Source organism: Neurospora hispaniola (assembly GCF_033458365.1).
Source record: "Neurospora hispaniola strain FGSC 10403 chromosome Unknown B0T23scaffold_9, whole genome shotgun sequence".
Taxonomy (NCBI): Eukaryota; Fungi; Ascomycota; class Sordariomycetes; order Sordariales; family Sordariaceae; genus Neurospora; species Neurospora hispaniola.
In genome coordinates this window covers 1,274,373-1,291,522 of record NW_026944414.1, presented here as the reverse complement: position 1 = coordinate 1,291,522, position 17,150 = coordinate 1,274,373, and the positions used below count along the sequence as shown (strand labels likewise).

Genomic DNA, 17,150 nt, shown 5'->3' with positions numbered 1-17,150 from the left:
GGTCTGAGGCGTCACCAATGAGTCTCCCTTGTGTGAACTCAACCCCTCTTCTTCTTTTCTTCTGTCAAGTTGTCGATCAAACCGGTAGTACAACCGTTTCTCCAGTATCAAATAGTCGGTGCGGTAGTCGGTGCGGAACAGGTCGACACCGTGGCTCCCGAGACATTCGCGCCCCCTCCCGCTTCAAGTCTTGTTTCAGCTCGCTGAAAATAAGGTGGTTGAGTTCGCAACCTACTGCTTGCGGTGTCATGGCGCTGGCCTGGCGCTGGCCTGGATGATTGCCGACCCGACCACCCCAGAACTCGCTTGCAACTCAAACATACCTACCCACGGATCGAGGTGGGTCCTATTATGTATCCCTGAAGCTCTGGACTTTGAGGTTGCTTCCTGTACCCGACTGGGGGACAATGAACCAGCTACATACGAATCGTTCGTGAGGGACTCCTGGGTGCGGCGTGGATACTCGGCGGTGCGACCTGAGCTGATGGCCTTTCTGCCGCACAAAGGAAAAGAAAAGCATATGGCATCTGGCTCTTTCGGCTGCACGGGTAGCAAGTGTCTTGTGCATGCCAAGTGTTTTTCGGTTTGTTTTTCGCTTGAAAGGTTTCTTTTTCGGAAGGCAAATCGAGGTGGATGCGGGAGACCAACAAGCTGGGAGCTTGAGAAGAGGGAGCCAAATACAGGGCAAGAAAAAGCTTCAACATTCCTTTTCGACCTTTCCCCCCACGAATCAGTTCCCGGCAGGATGGAAATCATGTACCCTGTCAACAAGTAGGGATCCTATCGCATCTCTGTCTTGCTCTGTCCGGAACTGTTCCGGCTTTGTGTTACTAGCCAATACTCCCTCATGGCGCACTTGATCGTCGCGGGCCCTCCTCCTCGAGGTTCTCATACTGACTAGCCCCAGTTGTCACAGGCCATACCAGACGTAGGCGTCAATATCTGGCATGGAGGGCTCAACGTCATGAGCAAGGCTCTTGGTCTCACAAGCGTGAAATGTGCCCGATCATGTGTGGGCCTCCTCGTGTGTGACATGCCCCGTCGTTCTCTTAATACCGTTGTCGAATGACCCTTTCCATGCTCATGTTTCCCTCTTTGCTCCTCTTGCCAGTCCATTCCTCGTTTGTGTCACTCGACTGCTTCGTTATCGACTGCTGGACAGCGACAACGGGACAACAACACTCGCTTTGGTAACAAGCAGCTGGGTCGTGCTTTGGAACGCAACAAGTTGGGTCGTCGAGAGTACTCGGCTTGGGATTTTGCGATGGACAACCGGGATATAGTCGGTCTCAGCATGGCGTTGCCTCCACCTCCCCTTCCTACCAAGGAACCTTTCAGGCCATCTTCTACAAGTCCGCAGGAGACAATGCCTTCTACAAGCACACCGCCGGCACCCAACAGACCGCTACCACCGACACCAAACTCAAGGAAAAGCACAACACACAGCCGATCTGGATCAGTGTCAAGCACTTTCAGCTCTCCAAGCCCGCCGCCGGCTCAACCACCACCCTTAAAATTACAAGCTTCGCTGAGCACGATCTCGGAAACACGGCCCGAAACGGCGTCATCACTAGGAAAGAAATCTGGGCATTCAAGACTACACACACAGTCGTCATGGACATCTCTAGCTTCGACCACAAGGACCATCAAATATGGGCAAGGCAAGCACAGTGGAGTTGAGCTGTCGCCGCAACCAAGTGATGATCCTGAAGACCCATTGGTAAGTTCATAAGCTTTCTTGACACTCACTATACAAGTTCACAAGCTTACGTTTTCAGAACTGGCACCGCTGGCGAAAGGAGATCAGCTTTTATGCTCTGCTACTGATGGTAGCTTTAACTGGAGTTATGAAGACAGCCTTCATCAGTGTAAATGCTCAGGCAGCTGATGGGTATCGTGTATCATACACTGCCGCCGCGGCGTTGACCGGCGTTCCCTTGATTCTGTCTGCTTTTACTGGGCTCGTCAGTCTTATTATATCGAAAATATGTGGCAAAAGACCGCTGTATCTCATCTCATTAGTACTTTTATTCATTGGTACCGTTTGGAACACCAGCGTGAGGACCAGCTACAGCCAATGCGTGGCCGCAAGGGTTTTCCAAGGTTTGGGATGGGGTGTCATTGATACGCTGGTCCAGAGTTCTATCTACGATATATTCTTTGTAAGTGCAACCCGGCGCTTCATCGAGATTACTATGTACATGACTAACGCTTTCAAGGAACACGAACGCAACCTTCGGCTTTCCATTTACACCATTATCGTCGTCACAACTACATGGGGTCCACCACTGCTTGGTGGGATAACATCGCGAGGCCACACTGGGTTCGAGTTACAGTTCACAGTTCTCAGCTGCTTTTTTGTCCTTGCCGTCCCGGCCATTGCCCTCGGTGTGCCTGAGACAGCATATGACCGCACTGATACACTACCGCGAATTGATGAGGGTAGTGAAAGTCCGTACAAGGAGTCCATGTGTCAGGGTATTCGACGGGACCGTATCTTGGATGCCATCAACGACTACATTGTGAAGATGAAGCCATATTCCTACACCAGTGGATCGGCAGATTCGGTCACCCTGCTCGAAGCACCTCGTGCTTTCATTGCACCTACTACAGCAATTCTTTTTTTCACATCCCTCTTTCCATATTCATCACTGTGGGCCTTGAGCTCGACTCTCTCCCTTCTGTTCCACTCTGTCTACACCACAACCACCATCGGCGTTCTTATGACGGGTCCCTGGCTTCTCGCCACCGCTACGGCAACCGTCCTGACGCTCCTACCGTTCTTCATACCTCGATTACAGTCGCGATTTCCCGTTTTGTCCTCTCTTCCAACGCAGTTCAACAACAAGGTCATCGCGGTTGCCATCACAGCCGGTTCATTCCTCTTCTTTATCGGCATCCTTACCTTTGGCCTTCATACCAACGTGGGCATTGACAATGGCAAGATTTTGAGTATGAACCTCCCAGCAATCAGCTTCGTCCTCGGTCTCCTCGCTGCAGGGGCGTACGTCTTCGACGCTATCTCTCGTCCCTTGATTAGGCTGAGCACTGCGTCAACGTCCTCCCCCGACAACCAGACTACTGCTACCAGACACGAAAACGATATGGCGGCCGGCGTAGCATGTTGGAGGACCTTGTTTGCCGGCATTCTGGTTATTGCGGTTCCTAGTGGGATCTCGAGTTCGAGTAGCGGTGCGGCTTTGTCGTCAGGGCATGGGTTGAGAGATATGTGTATTGGGTTTGCAGTGGTACAGACAGTTATTGCGGCCATAGTGGCGGGTGTGTGGTGGTTCTACGGGGAGCAGGTTAGGAGATGGGATGGGGTGGTGATCAAGTTAGAGGATTCAGGGACTTCGGGAAAGGGATCGAAGGGAAGGGAGGGCAGTTTCTTTGATACGGATTAAGGACCTCAAGGATGACGAACTGGCTTGGGTAAAGGGTGAATGACTGCGACGAATAATGACGATTATGGAAACGGTATGGACATAGGACACTCACTTACGATTCACGGACAGCGGACGGTAAACGGCAAAAGGAAATTGTGGACCGGTAGAGCATCTTCCTTCAGGAAAGGAAGTTGGGCTGGAGAGTAATTGATCACTATGGGATGTTCGGTACGACGGTAATTAGGGGTCGTATGCTGTGGGGAAATTAATAGCAATACCCAAACCCAACAAAAATAGTCTTGCCAACTAAATAATCTTCGTGTCTGCCTTGCCAATGGTCTTTTTATTCCGGTCTCAACAATAAGGCCGATTTGAATAGGCTTGTAACTTGTGCCTGATGACAGAAACGTCCTTATACTCCAGTGCCCCATGGATCTAACGGCGTGTGCCCTTCTGGAGGCCTTTAACTTTCCATGGGAGGAAGCTATGACGAATCCCTGGGAAGATCAAACAGGTGCGGAAACCGGAGTCAAGGCGCGAAAACGTGGTCTGTGGAGATCAGGGGCGGCAACGGACACATGCGGCCACATGCTAAATGGTCTTTCAGAAATGCAATAAGAAGCCAAATGGTGATGTCAGAGTCAGTTAGAAAAATCTACTGTCCGAACGAATAGTGTCACAAACGATGAGGAATAGAGGAGAGTGGACGGCAAAACATGGGGTACGAAGCCAACGCGTCAGCTAGCATCGTTCAATCCAATAGGGTTTAGTTCTTTACTTGGTCCTTCAGAAATAACCGCTTCAGTACGATCAGAATCCAGAATTACCATAGATCAAAAGAAAGACACCTACAGATACCCTCGGAGGAGACCAAAAAGGGGGCGAGCCCAGAAGAAAAAGTTAACAAAAGAGTGGACGAGCTGGGAATCGAACCCAGGACCTTTCGCATGCTAAAGAACATGCTAAGCGAACGCTCTACCAACTGAGCCACACGCCCCATTATTTGTTACTGATGAGAGTTTTACAAAACTTAGTGCCTATATTTGTACATCAAAGGCTGAAGCGCAAACCAAGTCCCTGCTGTTCCTCTCCTCCCGCTTTCTTTTCCGCCTGCAATCACGAATAGTAAACACAACCTCCATTCTCCAACTAAAATATCAGCAGCATTACACCTGACGGCACACTTGTTACGCTTGGAATGATCACGAAATCTCTCACTATTTTCCACTCGGAACTGGAAGTCTTGAACAGCACGCCGCCTGTTGCCTCTCATGCGACGCAACGTCTCTTGCATCGGCGGGTCCCTCTGATTGCCCGCGATGGAAGCATGCAAATCCATCAACTCAAGCAGAGTCAGCCCGATTCGCCAAATTTATGTATGTACAATGCGAACGCACCGATAGATAGAGCTTCTAAGCTGCCAATCAGCGCACTCTCTCTTCTTTTGGAGTCCAACAAGACCAACCCCGCTACTGTAGGCCTCACGAATGGGTCATCTCGGGCGCTTGCATTTGAGAATGTCACTCTCACGACTCTAACGAGGACGGCCGTGGCTGAGCTCGTCAAATATATTCTCATGGACGACCTGATTTTCCGATGAAGTCGGTAACGACGTACATCCGCTACATACTTTCCACACTTTCTTCCCAAGTCAAAGCTCCTCTCCCACTTCGACGTTGCTTTCAAGAACAGCATCACCTCTCATCACATCATGTCACATCCCAAGCCTAAAATCGCGACACCCGCCGCACCAAATGGACAGTACCAACACTTTGTCCCCCAGTTCCTTCTCAAGAACTTTGCCCACAGGGTCCCCAAAGTGTTCAAAAGACCAAAAGGAACGCCAAAGCCCAAGTATGAGAAGGGCATGTATCCGGGAGATCTGGTAATCAACAGCCTCGATCTAACCCAGGACCCTGCCGTTTTCACCGAGAAACCCATTTCTAGGATTTTCGGGCAAATCAACATGTACGACGACTTCACGAAGCCCACCGGGGAGCAAAGACGAGTCGAGAAGTTGCTCTCCAAACTGGAGGCCCAGGCAGCACTTATCTTCACCAAGATCACAAAGGCATATGCAGCGAAAGAGGGCGGAGTTGTTCTCACCCGAGACGAGCGCAACTTGATTCGCAAGTTTCTCTTCCTTATGAAGTACCGCAGTCGTGGGTTTTACACCCGTTTCTGCCACGACAGACCAGACGCATATTCTGAAGACGACCAGGAACTCTTTCGGAAGTACATGAACGAACATCCGCAATTCAAAACCCCTATGCAGGTATGGTTACATAATATCGAAACAATCATCAACCTTGACATGGACACGGAGTCGAAATGGGTAGATGAGCTTTGCGAGAAGATGTATCATGGTGATGCCATCTGGTTCGTTAGTCATATTCAAGAGTTCTACATGGCTTTGTGCGTACCATCTGAAGCGGAGAACGAGTTCATCCTTACCGACAACAGCTACTCGATATATGAAGGGCCGAGCAAATATGGCCGAGACGGCACATCGAACAAGGAAAAATGCCTTGCCTACCTGGAACTCCATTTTTTTGCGCCGGTCTCTCCGAAGATTATGGTTGTCCTTCGCTCTGTGCTGCTACCTGAGCCACACGAAGACCAAAATCCTGAAATTAAAAAGGGCAGGGATTTCAACCGGTCTTTGTTTCTGGATCCTTATGGTTTTTCCAACGGTATGTTGGCTGATCTACCTGTACACAAGGCGGGAAACAGTTACAGCACAATCGTGGATGGCCGCGTGGTCTTTCAAGAGGGCTATGACGGACGGATAACTAAGAACGACAAGTTCCGCTTTCCCTTCTTCCCGATCGGGAGTCAACATGTGAACACCATCAACTCGATCTTTCTCATTAATTGTGTACACTGCATCGGTCTTGTTTTTAACTCCAAGCAAGCATTTGCAAGGACACTGGAGTGGTATTTGACTACCCCTCCTCTTCCGCTGGACATGATATTGGTAGGGGAAGATGAGGAAGGTCGACTCAAGACACTCAAGAAGCTGGAAGTTGTGTCACGTTCTCTGGGCTCGAAGAAGGCTGCGTTCTGGATGATGCCTACGTTAATCCAGGATCATGAAACGATTCGGCTTCGGCACTTGGGACGACGTTTCTTCAAGACATTCATGGAACTACTTGCACTGACATGGGGCTCATCGGAAGTTGACGCCGCCTTCGATGACTACCAACTATTAGGTATGGCACAAAGCTGCAAGAACTTTATAGAAATTTACTGACGATCTCCTGAATTAGGTGGGTCATGTGATACTGTAGAAAAGGACATCGATCAAGTAGTAAGGATGAAAACCCTGAGAATCAAGATTGACTCGTGGTCCCTCGGGATAGACGAAGACATTCGCCAACGCAATCGGGAGTTACTTGTCAACGCATACCTTCGTTTGCCCAGCCACAGTCTGTGGCTCTACATACAATCATGGAGGGATATGGTCATGGAACACGAAGGTATCAACTTGCTCAGTCTGCAGATGGGATGGCCTGGGAAGCCTGAAAGAGCCATTATTCACGGTAGGTGATGGTATGTCTGTCACACTTCAAGCGTACGCAATCGTTAATAGTACGGCAGCCAAGGATCTGATCAAACCCGACAGACTGAACCGCCTAATGTACATAGCCTTCACGATCGACATCACGTTTCGACAACAAGCGCCCCCGAAAGTTTGGACCGATTTCACGCCATTTATTCATGGTACGAAGCGTTACTTTCTAATGTCATACTACTCCGTCTTTCTGTGCTAATGAGACGTTTCCCTTTTCAACAGGTGCCGGATCTATCACGAAATGTGGTACGTAGATTCTACCCAAGTACTTGAAGCCCAATCCCCGTCACCCAGATGCCTATAAGCGCCATTACAAACCGTCAATGCCCGCTCCTTGTTGAAAAAACCCTGGTCCTTTATCCATCCCAATCCAAGATACGCAGCACAGACATCAAACAAAACAATACCATAAACGCCCCCTACCGCATAACGCCAGAAAACCCAGACCATCACACCTCCTGCAAGCAAAAGCTAATGAACCCCACTTCCCAAAAAACACAGGAATCCAGCAGATTGAAGACCCAGCCAGGTCGGCCGACCTTCTGGCCATGGCCATGGCCGCAGACAATACCCTCACAACCAAGGATCGCACCTGGACCTCTCAACTCGAGCGCTTCGATTGCTTCGACCGCCTCGAGCTCATCATCCGCTCAACCTGCCGTAAAGGGTTCGCCATCATCATGGAATCCGAGCGAATCAAGCATAAGCTCAGCCGACAAGTGATTGAAGACCTAGAGAAGGTGCTCTTCACGCTTGTCTATCCTACTCCCCCTCCCCCCTTCCCTTAGATTTGACCCCTTCCGCTTCTTCCCCTAGAGTAAGCAACTGGAGGAGAGTGGACTAGATCTAAGGTAGTCAGGCCACCAGGCTCCTAATGATGCTCAGCAGGACATTTTCCTCCGCATCTTCCATCTCACCTCTCCAAAACCCCACAGACCACCACAACCAAACTTCCCATCCCATCACAGACGACAACGACGACGCCGTCGATGGCGAGTACACCAAAGGAAAAGGCGTCGGCCACGTTCCTCCTGCCCCTCCCCCTCCCCCTCCTCCTCCTGGGTGGTACTGGGGAATCTGATGATAGTGACAAACCGCCGTCGGACTCTCGGTGCAAGTACTCGCAACATAATACGACGTCGTCGTCGTCGTCGTCGTAGTGGCGGCAGCAGCAGTGGCGATGTGGATGGGGTTGACGGGCACGTCTTGGAGGGCGGCGAGGTAGACGAGGATGGGTTTGGAGAGCTTGTTGAGTTGTTGACTCAGTTTGAGCATCTTGCCGATGAGCATCTTTCTTGTTTTGTTTTTGGGGGGGAATATTGTATCGCCGTGTGGCTGTGTGCCCACGAGCGATCCGTATCCCAGTCCTTCTTCCGTCTCGGCTTAGTCCGGTTTGGATTCGGACGAATTCTCTCTTGATGGTTTATTTGGTTGGCCGTCTGTGATCATAGGGATTTGCTTTGCTGCGCTGCAGATGGACGGCAGGGACGTCAGTGATGGTGATGATTGATGAGACTTTCCCAGGGTTCATGGCTTTGACATTGGGGCGCAGCTTATGTTTGTACGTGGTGATGGAGCATGGGGTCATGGTGCTGGGCCCACAAGGGGACGAGACCAAGTCGGATGGTGCGATGAAGCAAATGAAGTAATTTAACTAGGCGAAATGTGGCGGGCTGAAGATCGTACACAACAACAGTGATCTTCACGGAATGGCCCGGTGAGAGATATTCCTATTCGGTGGATAACAATTATTCTTAAAGCTATTTTTATCGACTGTTCCTGTAGAGGATACGGGACGTACAATACCAAGACTCCTTCGAGGATATTAAAAGGGCAAGACTCCAACCATCTCCAACAACACGGACTTGTCACACCATCAACTCGACATCAAACCTTATTAACGTCAACCTCTTGACCTCTTAGCCTTCCTGAGTGCTTCCTTCGCCCTTGTGTCGCTCTGGTCATTCACCGGGCTTCTGTTCCCCATCCCATTCATTCCGCGGTCGGCTCCAACTCCTGTCCCGTCTTCGGCCAGGGCACGCTCCATTTCCTTTTCTGCCCTCTCTCTCCTATGCCTCTTCCACTCCCACCATATCGACATGGCGGTCCATAGGAGCCAGATTGCCAGCGCGATAGCAACGTAGATTGCCTTGACTTTCGTTTGTGTATCGTCCATTGCGATTAAGCCTATATAGCCATTGATCATTCCAACAGTAATGGCAACCCTTCCCAGTATGAGGTGGAGGGCTGACCAGACTCCGCGGCGACGATTGACTTTGTATTCCTTGTGGTGGAAAATGCCCACCAAGGGTTGGATGAACAGGAGGGCGAGAATAAAGATGCCGATAATTGGGTGGTAGTTCAAGCGCCCAAGGCTCATCTTGTTTAATGATAACAAGATGTCAGTTTTCGTCGACCAGAAAAAGGCATGTGAAACCAAGATTAGAGGAAGAGGGAGCGAGATGCATACCGTGTTAGGACTTCGTTTGATAAGGTGAATACCGAGCCCAACGGCGGCCAGATAAACGATTAGCGTAGAGAGCTGCCAAGTAGCATGCCCGAGGAGGGCCAAACGGCCTGGAAGCAAGCGAATGAGGATGGAACCGAGAGGGAAAAGGATGACGAAGGCGAGGGCAGCGATGATTCCATGGACGTGTAGGTAGTACTTGGACACGCGGTCGTTGCCAGGTGCTTCTTGAGCGACAGGCGCTGAGGGTGCCCCCTGGCTGGGGTCGGGGAAACCAAAGTGATGGTGAACATCGGGACGGCCTTCGACGGCGACAACGAAGCAAACTAAAGCTGGGCTTAGTTGGTGAAAAAGTCCAAGATTACACAAGAAGCTGAGAATCAAAAGGTACAGAGGCTGGACTTACAGACGCCGATGAGGATGACAAGCTTTGCCGCTGATAGGAGCGCCATTAGTACAAATGGGCGTTCACCATCGATCGGAAACATAAGTTAAAGACGGTGATGGTGAGGATATGGACCCGGACAGGCGTGTCATTGATAGAATAGCACCTCATCCAGTAAAAATGCCACTCTGCAGCGAGAAGAGAAACCCAAAACTGAAGCAGAGAGTAAAGATGGGGATAAATGAAATGAAGCGATGTGAAGGAAGATAATACGCTGCCAGCCTCTGGATATTATCTCAAGCGGGCTTCGTCGTGATGCACTTTCCCTCAATGTTGATCATCGCACATTTGGGGAAGTTGCGGCTCGAGTTTGTCCAGTCGTTTACATCTCTTCCGCGGAAGTTGCATTTCTCATGCACCTTCCTGACAGTTCACCTCTTCTCCTGCTTCGTTCTTCCCAGGAATATTCAGCCGGCTGCGGTTCAAAAGCTGTCACCTTCATTGCCTTGGTAGGTAGAGGTAATGTTAGGCTTCGTCACCCCTTCCTCGACTTATCAGTCCAGCAGCAGGCAGCTGGAGGGAAGGGAAGCTGCTCGTCCACTATTTCCACTTGTGCGACACACTACACGGCATCTCAAAGGGAAGGGCCACCGGAGTGGAGCAGCGTCGCCGATGGAATATCCAAAGAACGACCTTCCCGACAACCCAATGACACGGACAGTCTTCTGTGGTGTAACATCCGATACCTTCGAATTCTTCTTTTGTCTTCAAGAGGGAGAGGCTCACCCACTCACCACCAGATCCAAAACCCAATTGGGAATTTTCCCTCGAAACAGGCAAGTGCCCAAGCGGCATAACGTGGGAGCGTGGCTGCCAGCTGTGTTCCTGTGTCCCGGTCGGTACCGAGACAGTATGTTTTGTTCCCGATTTGTTGCTGCCGTCAGCCTACCTCGACCGCATCAGCTCACTTATTGGTGGGCTGTAACGGCGGGCTTGATGCTTTGAAGGAAGTCGAGCTGGAATCAGTCGGTGATATTCAGTTGGTGATAGTGGAAGGTATTTTGAAGACCACCTAGAGATACCTACCGACCTGCATCTTGCTACCCAAACCAGAAGTGCTTGCGCGTCTATGGTACTGCATGGAGTGTTCTTGCCGTGCCGTGAAAACCAAAATCGACTAGCAACACCATAAAATTGGAGATTTTGGGACCTCCCTGGTTAAAACACAAATGCCCCATCTTTTGGATACCAAGACGATAGACTGCCTTTGGCATACAACCTGATGTATCCCTAGTCGGGAAGTGAAGTCAGAATAAGCTGGCATAGATCATTATGATCTCACCAGGCCGATCATTTCCACTGCAGCCAGTCATGTTGAGAGATTCAAATCCCTGCGTCGCGCAAAAGATGTACACGCATATCCGACAATCGCCGAACATCATCGACAGTTTTGTCGATACATACCGAACCCTGATCTACCTGATGTGCGGCAGATCAACGGGCCAGACGAACGACAACGCATTGAAACATACACACAAAAACAGTTAACAACAACAACGACAGAATGCGAATGCATCGCGAAAAGTGGATTGACTAATTTAGGTATTATTTTCAATCAAAATGCAATTGAACAGGCCCGAAATCACCGCAATCCTCCCGACTTCCTTGTCTATATGTCCTCTTGTGGTATAGTACTATGTACATAATGCTTTTTCAGCTGACGCATCTTAACACTCTCTCGCTAGTCGCTATTTGCTATAATTACAAAGCAACAGCACCAACGAGGGTGAAGAGGAGAGCAAGGCCGGTGACGACGAAGGGACCCTTGTTCACGGGACCAGCGACGGAAAAGCCAGCAGCGTTGTGGGTGGCAGAAGCGGTGGCGGAAGAGCTGGAGCCGGAGCCGGAGCCAGAGCCGCTGCCGGAGCCGCTGCCGGAACCGGTGGTGGGGGAGGCATCACCGGCCCACTGGGAGCCGGCGCCGTTGAGACCGGGACCCTTGCCGGCGCCGTTCTCAAAGTACTATTTTTGGTCAGTTAGTTTCAGGTTGCTTCATGATACACATGCATAGTTGAGAGGAAAGCTTACCTTCTTAGCAGCAGCGGGCATCTCGGGAAGCTCATCTGAGTCGACGAGCCAGTCGTCATCCTTGGGAGGGCAGTCCTGGGCCTTGGTCGTCTGGGAGTAGCCACCGTCACCAGTAGGGGCGGGGTACTTGGCAAGGGCCTTCTTGTAGGCGGCGAACTCGGGCAGCTCGATGCGCGCGCCGGTCTGATCGGTGATGTCCTTGCCCTTGGTGATGTTGACGATTCCGTATCCGTTCTCCTCCATGGTGTACTCGTACATGAGACCACCGCTGTAGACCTTGGTCATGAGCTTGGGGTCCATGAGGGCCGAAACCTCGCCAAAGTCGCGGCCGTTGGTGGTGCAGCCGTACTCGGACAAAAAGATGGGCAAGCCGTAGTCGGTAAAGTTCTTGACCTTGACGTCCCAGCCAGAGGTCTTGAAGTCGCTCTTGCACCACGAGTAGTCGTTGAAGGCGAAGAAGTCGGACCGCTCCTCGTCGCTGCCGCAGTTGAAGTACTTGGCCGTCTGCATGCGGTTCTTGGACACGTCGGCGGCTGAGTAGCCGACGGGGATGGCGCGGTACTTGCGCGCCTTGATGTAGGCCCTCATGTCGCGGTCGGTGGCCTTGACGTAGGGCGCGGCGAGTGTACTCTCGGCCTCATCGTGGATAACCTCGTTTCCGGAGAAGAAGGCAAAGGTGTTGTCGTACTGGGCGAACTCGTCGATGGTGGCAAAGACGCTCTGCAAGTAGACGGCGTTGTAAGAGGGGTGAGGGGTCGCGCGGTTGATGGAGTACAACGGGTTGTTGACGTCAAGGGCAACGTAGATACCGGCGTCCGCGAGGGCGTTCATGCACTCCTTGTGCGACTTGGAGTTGTCGGTAGAGTAAACACGGACAACGTTGATGCCAAGATCCTCGAACTTCTTGATGTCCTCAAGGCAGATCTTGGGGTCGGCAAGGGGATCCTAAACGTCTGTGTTAGTCAACAGAGTTTTGGCAAAGGAAGATGTTTAGAGGTCCATACGAGGTTGGCAGAAGAGCCACCGGGCTGGTAAGCGATACCGCGAACGTAGAATCTCTCATCACCCTTGAAGAAGGCGTTACCCTTGGCGGTGATGGGGGTGATGGAAGCACGCTTGGTGTTCTTGGTGCCGGCAACACCGGCATTAACTGTGCCAGACGCCGCAAGGGCAGTGATGATGATGGTGGAACGCATTTTGGTGTTGACGGTTATGCAGATAAACAAATCGTTATGTATTCAGGTGGCAAAGCGTCACACGGGAGGTGTGCAGGAATGGACTTCTTATAAAATCAAAAAATAATAGGACTAAAATGCCATACAAACGAGCGCTATGGCAGTGAGTGTGAAAAAGGGCAAAAAAAGAGCTGCGGCAGAGGGAGTTTAGCGACAGACTGATGAAGAACCAACAAAAGCCAGCGATGAATGTTTTAAAGAAGAAGAGTTGGACTGAGTTCAGCACATTCTTGTGTTTCTCAAAGAGAACACGAAGGGTGGCTAAAACCGGTTCGGGGAACAATGTTGTTTGGCCGGTGCATAGCCACCATCCAAGACGAGGCAAGACGCCAGCCAGCGCCAGCCATTTGGTGACAAGAATCTTGGGGTTTCTTGGAAGCCTCTTGGAATGCCATCGAGCCAATAGGCTGTCGCCGGCATAGCTTGGCTTTATTTTATTCGGTGTGGTAACAACCCGTGTTGGGACCTCGGCGTATCAGGACAGTCCCGTCCTCCAAGTTCCCGCGAATGGCCTCCATTTGCTCCATCTGCTCCATTCTTGGCTCGAGCTTGGTTTCCACCATTTCCAGGTGAGCCTGGCTCTCATCAGGTAATGTCCGCGCTGCTGGCGACTCCGAATTCCGTTTCCCACATGCGCATCGTCACTGTGACTTGGTGCATTGCTTGGGACCACGGTACAGTAGAAACCCCTGGAAGTGCAACCCCCTGGAAGTGCAAACACCCCACAAAGTGCAAGTTTTTGGACGGCCGGAATTGTTTTCCCATATAAAAACTGCAAACTGCAAAGTGCAAAGGATTTGGCTAGGATTTGCAATTACAGGGGTCCAACTTTGGTGGGAGAGAACACTTATACCCGGTTACCGAGGCTCCAAGGTCCCACTTTTTAGTATAGCCAAGCGTCTTCAAGTGGCCGGAGGGGGCTTCATGGTCTGTGCACCAGATCCCCCAACTACAAACACCCAGAAAGTGCAAATCTTTTTGCCCGCCCGGATGAGTTGCAGATTCAGGGGTTTCTACTGTACATAGGGACCGCTAGACTGGTGCAAAGCTGAGGAGCCTGAGAAGCTTTTTTGGGATGGACAATTTGGACAAGATGGGCTAGAACTGAAGGAGGCTCAATTGCGTGCGCCAAGGTATACCAAGGCCCAGATGATTAATACCACCGTCCACTCATTTCGCGGTTGATCAAACGCCATCAATCCTCAAGACAATATTGTAATACATAGGTTCTCACCGTCCCACCTCATCAGGAGTTTCAGGTTCAAGAATAAGGAAATGTATTACATCCGGAGCGCACCGTTTGTTCATCATGTCCATCAATCACCCATGGACATGTGGATGGGAATCTTGAGATGTTTCAACAGAGGATCAAATCGATAGATTTCATACGTGAGGAATGCCGCCTCGGATCTCCCAATCATCAAGCGTCGAACCATGCTTTGGCAGGATTTGTTGTCGGAAAGTGAAACACGAGGAGGACCCAAGATGAACCAAGCATTCTCGAGGCATCATTCGTTAAATACGAGCGGGAAGCATGAGGTTGACATGAGTGGCAGGACTTCCCAAGTTCTCCACTTCGCTTCTCCTCCATTCCACTTTGATGAGATCCCCGTTCGATGGGAGTCCCGTCCCGATTCTTGGTTCGTGATGATGGAGTCGACTGGGTCTTCAAAAACAGGGCTCAAACAACGGAGCCAAAAACGAATGACCCCTGGCGGGCTGCCACTGCTTGGCGGCAACCGCATGCTGCAGCGATCCGCTGTGACATGTTCGTCCAATCTCCCCCGGCCTGGAGTGGGGCTCACCAGCTAGCTGCCGAAATTGTGGATCGCCACGACCCTCCAGCGCCCGAGTCTGAACCGACACCTCAGGTGGCGGCTTTTCTCCCTTACGTTGGACCCTAACCCTCTAATTGATTCGACTTGAGGATTAGAATTGGGGGAGGGAGGAGGGAGGCATGTGGTGTAAAGTACCCGACAGCAGTTCCCCTTGCGGTGGCTCTGGGGAAGCGGATATGAAATGTCGGGAATCACTCCAGTTTAAGGTTTGGGGAGCTCGATATGTGCTTGGAATGATACCCTCCCCAGCATCCAGAATCATGCCTGTCTAGCCTGGATGGAGGATTGAAGAGTGTGCAAGTCAACCTCTCCAAGCCAGAAAAAGTATATGTCCCATGGCGACAAAAAGTGTTGCTCTGCGCACCTTGCAGTAGAGGACATAACGATCGGCCCAAGGTCTTATTATGCTTCACCCGGAACCGAAGAGATGGGAATCTGGGGCTGGACGCTCGTCTTTGTCCAATCACTCTTGGATTCAGGCTCCGTAGATGAGGGTCAGTGACTGACGTTCCACATGGTGAAACTGGAACCAAGGGACGATGGAGTCTGTTTTGTTTGGCAAAACTCATCTGGGTCAACGGTGACCTTAGGTTGCACGAACACGGCGCCAGGCGCCGTACATGAAGGGCCTCAAGATATGTTTGCTGCAATGCATATGTTGTTTCTGGCCTCCCGATGGGGCCGCATGTCGGCATCAACGCCGGTACGTGTGTCAACAGCGCAGATCAATGTGCAAGTATCAACTCCAGGCAGACTTCTTGCACATAGAGTCAGCCCTACCCAGTCAGCTGAGCCCCCCAAAGTTGGGACTTGGAATAGCGATTCCCAATGTCGCGATTGCCCAAGCATAACACTATGGTGTAATTTGCCAATATGCACGATACCGCTGCTTTCTCAGCAAGTAACAAAGCTGAAAGGTTCCAAACCTGGAAAGATTTTCTGAGCTGACGCCCGAATTAGCAAAGTCTCGCATCAGTCTTACACAATAGTACCGTCAGTAGCAAGATGTAAGGGAGTGTACAGTACAAATCGATCAAACTGTCTCGGAGACCGTTTTGCTTCTGTCCAAGCACGTCGTTGAGTCCAAGTGCCAGAAACGTGGTATGGAGGGTAAAAGCTCAGCACAGGTTGCGTACCACGCAGTGTCTCAGACCCTCCCGTTCCGAGACCTATCTTGCCTCGGCCGTTGCGATATTGCACAAAATCCGTGCGAAGGGAAGGAACAATAAAAGCTTCGCCAACGGTTTTATCGTTCTGGCTGCTGATGTCGCTGTTATATATCTTGAGTGCCTTGCCACTGCTTTCCAGTCGAGAGAGTTCTTGATAGCAGGATCTCACCTTCATCGCACCCTCATTTTCGAATACCCATATACCAGCATCGGCATCAGCATCAGCATCAGCATTGGCATTAGTCCCAGGAGCACAGCACAAATACCAGCCAAGAAAGAAGAGGCCATCCATCACAATGCTTTTCTCCGAGATATTCGTCATCGTCGTGGCCTGCATCACGTGGGGTCTCACCTCCCTCGGCATGGCAGTCTACTACCATCACCTCTTACCACTAGAAGCCCGTCGGCGCTCGCCCACGCTCCAAAACAGCAGTTTCCTGTCGACACTTGTTTCGACTCTGCTCTTCATTGCCGCTTTCATTTTCTGGCCCTTCATCGCCCTATGGAACCTCTGCGCCCAATCTCCCGCCATCGTCCGAGGGACGACATGCTGCAATTCAAACATGTCCAGAGGAAGATCCAAGGCTGGATGCTGCGGGTGCAGTTGCATCTCGTGCGAGCCTTGCATCAGCGATGAGGTATATGAGATGGAGAAGACTCGAAAGGAGGAGTCAAGACGGATCGTCTGCGGCGTCCAGAGCGTGCAGCCAACCATGCAGCAGACGATGGAGATGAGGCCGTATTCCGCTACCTCTGACGCCCAGGAGAAGCGGGTTGTTGAGAATAACGAGTCTCTGACCGAGAGCGCTCAACCGACACCGCGGGTTGACAAGGACTGATTGAGGGCAGAGGCAGACGATAGGTCGTTGTCGGCGATGGAAAGGGCGTTGAGTGAGGGTTGTGAGTGGGGGGTTGCGCTTCATGAGAAAGTGCAACACCGTCGAACTTTGGGAGAGATGGGTAGGAGTTCGGTGTCAATTACAGCCGAGGATGCGCGGGAAGTTCCTT

At 51.2% G+C, this 17,150-nt stretch overlaps 6 protein-coding genes and 1 non-coding gene across 7 annotated transcripts; 3 read left to right on the top strand and 4 right to left on the bottom strand.

The window, feature by feature from the left end:
* Positions 1-1,010: 1,010 nt before the first annotated feature.
* On the top strand, positions 1,011-3,780 carry B0T23DRAFT_245476 (major facilitator superfamily domain-containing protein). The gene is made up of 3 exons (XM_062834110.1): positions 1,011-1,720; positions 1,779-2,162; positions 2,220-3,780. The coding sequence occupies exons 1-3, from the start codon at positions 1,265-1,267 to the stop codon at positions 3,402-3,404; spliced, it is 2,025 nt and encodes a 674-aa protein (XP_062688842.1). The 5' UTR covers positions 1,011-1,264; the 3' UTR covers positions 3,405-3,780.
* A 518-nt stretch (positions 3,781-4,298) lies between these two features.
* B0T23DRAFT_t361 lies at positions 4,299-4,383 on the bottom strand. The gene has a single exon. It is a non-coding gene; the product is annotated as a tRNA-Ala (tRNA).
* Positions 4,384-4,911: 528 nt separating this feature from the next.
* On the top strand, positions 4,912-7,021 carry B0T23DRAFT_245394 (uncharacterized protein). Its single transcript, XM_062834108.1, has 2 exons — positions 4,912-6,598; positions 6,656-7,021. The coding sequence occupies exons 1-2, from the start codon at positions 5,098-5,100 to the stop codon at positions 6,934-6,936; spliced, it is 1,782 nt and encodes a 593-aa protein (XP_062688841.1). The 5' UTR covers positions 4,912-5,097; the 3' UTR covers positions 6,937-7,021.
* Positions 7,022-7,873: 852 nt separating this feature from the next.
* On the bottom strand, positions 7,874-8,250 carry B0T23DRAFT_432640 (uncharacterized protein; the record flags this gene model as incomplete). Its single annotated transcript, XM_062840392.1, has 2 exons — positions 7,874-8,028; positions 8,082-8,250. The coding sequence occupies 2 exons, from the start codon at positions 8,248-8,250 to the stop codon at positions 7,874-7,876; spliced, it is 324 nt and encodes a 107-aa protein (XP_062688840.1).
* Positions 8,251-8,556: 306 nt separating this feature from the next.
* Positions 8,557-10,124, bottom strand: B0T23DRAFT_245450 (uncharacterized protein). The gene is made up of 3 exons (XM_062834109.1): positions 9,834-10,124; positions 9,431-9,753; positions 8,557-9,340 (listed from the first exon to the last, which is right to left on the bottom strand). The coding sequence occupies exons 1-3, from the start codon at positions 9,913-9,915 to the stop codon at positions 8,864-8,866; spliced, it is 882 nt and encodes a 293-aa protein (XP_062688839.1). The 5' UTR covers positions 9,916-10,124; the 3' UTR covers positions 8,557-8,863.
* A 1,130-nt stretch (positions 10,125-11,254) lies between these two features.
* B0T23DRAFT_366665 (Glucanosyltransferase-domain-containing protein) lies at positions 11,255-13,497 on the bottom strand. Its single transcript, XM_062836402.1, has 3 exons — positions 12,905-13,497; positions 11,901-12,845; positions 11,255-11,834 (listed from the first exon to the last, which is right to left on the bottom strand). Exons 1-3 carry the CDS (start codon positions 13,094-13,096, stop codon positions 11,574-11,576), a joined length of 1,398 nt encoding a protein of 465 aa, XP_062688838.1. The 5' UTR covers positions 13,097-13,497; the 3' UTR covers positions 11,255-11,573.
* A 2,941-nt stretch (positions 13,498-16,438) lies between these two features.
* Positions 16,439-16,981, top strand: B0T23DRAFT_325399 (uncharacterized protein; the record flags this gene model as incomplete). Its single annotated transcript, XM_062835505.1, has 1 exon — positions 16,439-16,981. One exon carries the CDS (start codon positions 16,439-16,441, stop codon positions 16,979-16,981), a length of 543 nt encoding a protein of 180 aa, XP_062688837.1.
* Between the last annotated feature and the right edge of the window lie 169 nt (positions 16,982-17,150).

Coding starts and splice junctions, on each gene's coding strand:
- B0T23DRAFT_245450 (XM_062834109.1), bottom strand. CDS start 9,915: ATGTTTCCGATCGATGGTGAACGCCCATTTGTACTAATGGCGCTCCTA. Junction 9,754..9,833: donor TGTCATCCTCATCGGCGTCT/GTAAGTCCAGCC, acceptor GCCCAGCTTTAG/TTTGCTTCGTTGTCGCCGTC. Junction 9,341..9,430: donor TCAAACGAAGTCCTAACACG/GTATGCATCTCG, acceptor TCATTAAACAAG/ATGAGCCTTGGGCGCTTGAA.
- B0T23DRAFT_245394 (XM_062834108.1), top strand. CDS start 5,098: ATGTCACATCCCAAGCCTAAAATCGCGACACCCGCCGCACCAAATGGA. Junction 6,599..6,655: donor CGATGACTACCAACTATTAG/GTATGGCACAAA, acceptor CTCCTGAATTAG/GTGGGTCATGTGATACTGTA.
- B0T23DRAFT_366665 (XM_062836402.1), bottom strand. CDS start 13,096: ATGCGTTCCACCATCATCATCACTGCCCTTGCGGCGTCTGGCACAGTT. Junction 12,846..12,904: donor GTGGCTCTTCTGCCAACCTC/GTATGGACCTCT, acceptor ACAGACGTTTAG/GATCCCCTTGCCGACCCCAA. Junction 11,835..11,900: donor TGCCCGCTGCTGCTAAGAAG/GTAAGCTTTCCT, acceptor GACCAAAAATAG/TACTTTGAGAACGGCGCCGG.
- B0T23DRAFT_245476 (XM_062834110.1), top strand. CDS start 1,265: ATGGACAACCGGGATATAGTCGGTCTCAGCATGGCGTTGCCTCCACCT. Junction 1,721..1,778: donor ATGATCCTGAAGACCCATTG/GTAAGTTCATAA, acceptor TTACGTTTTCAG/AACTGGCACCGCTGGCGAAA. Junction 2,163..2,219: donor CTATCTACGATATATTCTTT/GTAAGTGCAACC, acceptor AACGCTTTCAAG/GAACACGAACGCAACCTTCG.